The 2,621-nt window shown below is 42.1% G+C and overlaps 1 protein-coding gene across 1 annotated transcript in view; it reads left to right on the plus strand.

Moving 5' to 3' along the window:
• Positions 1-2,621, plus strand: part of tsc1b (TSC complex subunit 1b) — a 31,391-nt gene that overhangs the window by 10,743 nt on the left and 18,027 nt on the right. Inside the window, exons 2-4 of the mRNA XM_035668268.1 lie at positions 642-851; positions 1,019-1,122; positions 1,880-2,032. Of these exons, the coding sequence (XP_035524161.1) occupies positions 743-851; positions 1,019-1,122; positions 1,880-2,032 (366 nt within the window). The 5' untranslated portion in view covers positions 642-742. The remainder of the gene's footprint in view (positions 1-641; positions 852-1,018; positions 1,123-1,879; positions 2,033-2,621) is intronic.

Below are 2,621 nucleotides of genomic sequence, written 5' to 3' on the forward strand. Positions count from 1 at the left end.
GTAATCGGATTACAGTAACGCGTTACTGCCCATCAGTGACCACATCTGTAATGTTTTATCACTGGGGCCCCTTCCTCTCATATGGCATACTATGGAAAATGATTGTACACAGTGTAGACCAGTAACTTGAGTGGATTAGGGCTCGTTCTGCATAGTCCTTAGCAGCTGTATGTTGCCACAGTTTAAATCCACAGAGTTTAAAACTCAATTTTATGATTCAGCCGTTCTTTGAACTGTCTTAAAACAGAAAATCATAATCTGTAATGGATTTATTGCCCAGCTCTAATTACAATCATAAACTGCTGAAAATTAGGGACATCGTGTCTGTGACATTAGTCTTCTAATGGGATGACCTCATGGGAACTGAAGCCACATCCCTCTGAAATGATGACATCGAAAAGCCATTGTATCACAAAAAAACTGAATTCATTTTATTATTTAGAGCCATTATACTTTATGTCTGAGTACATTTGACGAAGAACCAGCTACCCCTTTTAAGGACATCTTTTCCATGTTAAAGAAATGCCCTTAACACAAACCCTGCTTCCCAGTACTGAGTTGGTATTGTCACGTGACCACTAATCCTAGATCAGAGCTCTAATTCTGGGAAATGTGTATGAATTGGTCTTGCTGCGATGTAGAGGTGCCTGGAGACTGTATTGGTGGGTGGCCCCAGGAGTCCTCCAGGCAGGCAGGGACGGACACCGTGAGAGACGCTGCCTCCCCCAGCATTGCCACCACCATGGCCAGGGAGCAGCCCAACGTGGGGGACCTCCTCCCACTCCTGGAGACCTCCGACCTCCACCAGCTAGAAGAGATCAGAGGCCTCATCAACGAGCAGCTCAGCACCGGTAGGGCCTCTCTTGTTTAACGTCAACACGGTTTATATATCTGTATTCAGCTTTTTCTAGGGAGCTTTCAGAAATTGTAACTTAACTGATACATTTAGCATTCAGTATGCCTTCTAATCCCTTTTTTCAAAAACTAATTCAAATGATCCTTCCTGTTTTCTTTGAAGAGCGAGGGTCCATGCTGCTGAACGGGCTGGTGGACTACTTTTTGGAAACAAACTCTGGCCAGGCCATGCATATCCTCTCCTCAGTCAGAGAGCCACACGATAAGGTGAGAAACCCTGCTCCGCAAGCTTAATCCCAGGTCACTCCAGGATTTAAAACGGAAAATCTTTGCACAACCAGCGCATGATGAGGCAGCCATCATGCGCATGAGAATGCATACTTAAACGCAAGTATATTTGTCTCTACCCTGTTTCACATAGAAATAAACTTTGGTCTGACTGCGCCATACAGCGGCTGTCACAGATTGCCTGCAGTCAGTTAGCGAGCTTGTTAGTTTGTGCTTGTCTTGGTCGTGGACGGGCCCCAAGTGATTTATTTGACCTCCTGGTGATTCTAGCTATCATTTGCTATTTGCTCCGCACTAGAGCTGCGCAATTCATCAAAATTGTGATATCCAAAACAGCATTATAATAAAGTATATAAATTCTGAAGAGATTCCCTGGCCTACAAATCTTGTTCTACATTTTAAGAAAATATGTTTGTTTGGTACAGACACATCATATCAAATGACATCAATTAAATATATATTGTAAAAATTATCTTTCACACACTAATTGCAAATCATATGTCAATTGCAGTATCTGTCAAAATAATCGGAGTATGATGTTTTCACCATATCTTGCAGCCCTACTTGACACAATACACCATATCTATATATCCACTGTATATATAGATATGTAAAAAAAAACAAAAAACAAAAAAAAAAAACAGAATTCTAAATAAAGTTTCCTTCCTAAGAGGAAAAACTCTAGCTCCCTCATAGTATTAAACACAGAGCTAACCCCACTCTCCCTCCCTCACAGCACCTTCTGGACAAGATGAACGAGTGTATGACCAAACAGGCCTGTCGGCTGCCCACCCTCACCCTGCTCGGCCATGTAATCCGCAAGCAGCCGTCCTGGATTCACAAGATTGCCCGATACCCTCTGCTGCTCTCGCTGCTCAAATGCCTAAAGGTAAGTACCCAGTTACGGTTTGAACAAAGAAATCTCCTTGTGAAGGCATTGAGAGTTTTGTGGCATGTTCTCATTCAGCTGCTTTTAGAATTGATTCTGTCTGACTCTTCCTCAAAAACATATTTTATAATGTGTTAATATCTTGCGAGGTTTTGGCATTACATCAAGCAGCAGGCAAGTCATTTAACAGCTACTTCAGCGAATCTTAGTTTGGATTTATTTAATCTGCACTGATCCTTGTAAAACTTGTGTAGAAGTAGTTTTTACACATGATTTAATACCGGCCATCACTGAGAATGTGTTGTTGAACTGAAACAACCGATTCCTTGTAGGTTTTATGTGATATGTTATTGATTAGCTTTGTCAGACAGTGCTCCTTGGAGAAACACTGCATGTTTGTCTACTCAGACTGGACAGAGGTGATGTTTACAGTGTTGCTGCTTAAATATTTGTTGGTTAAACTTGATTAGATTTAGTTTTTAGCCATGCAAGCAGCGGGGCACTGGAGATGGCAAAGGTGATCTGTCAGTCCACTGCTGTGGTCCCCTCTGGAGAAATTCTAACAACTGACTTTTCATCCAGCGCCATC

Source organism: Morone saxatilis, unplaced genomic scaffold (genome assembly GCF_004916995.1).
Source record: "Morone saxatilis isolate NCDOM2014 unplaced genomic scaffold, NCSU_SB_2.0 Contig21, whole genome shotgun sequence".
Lineage (NCBI taxonomy): Eukaryota > Metazoa > Chordata > Actinopteri > Moronidae > Morone > Morone saxatilis.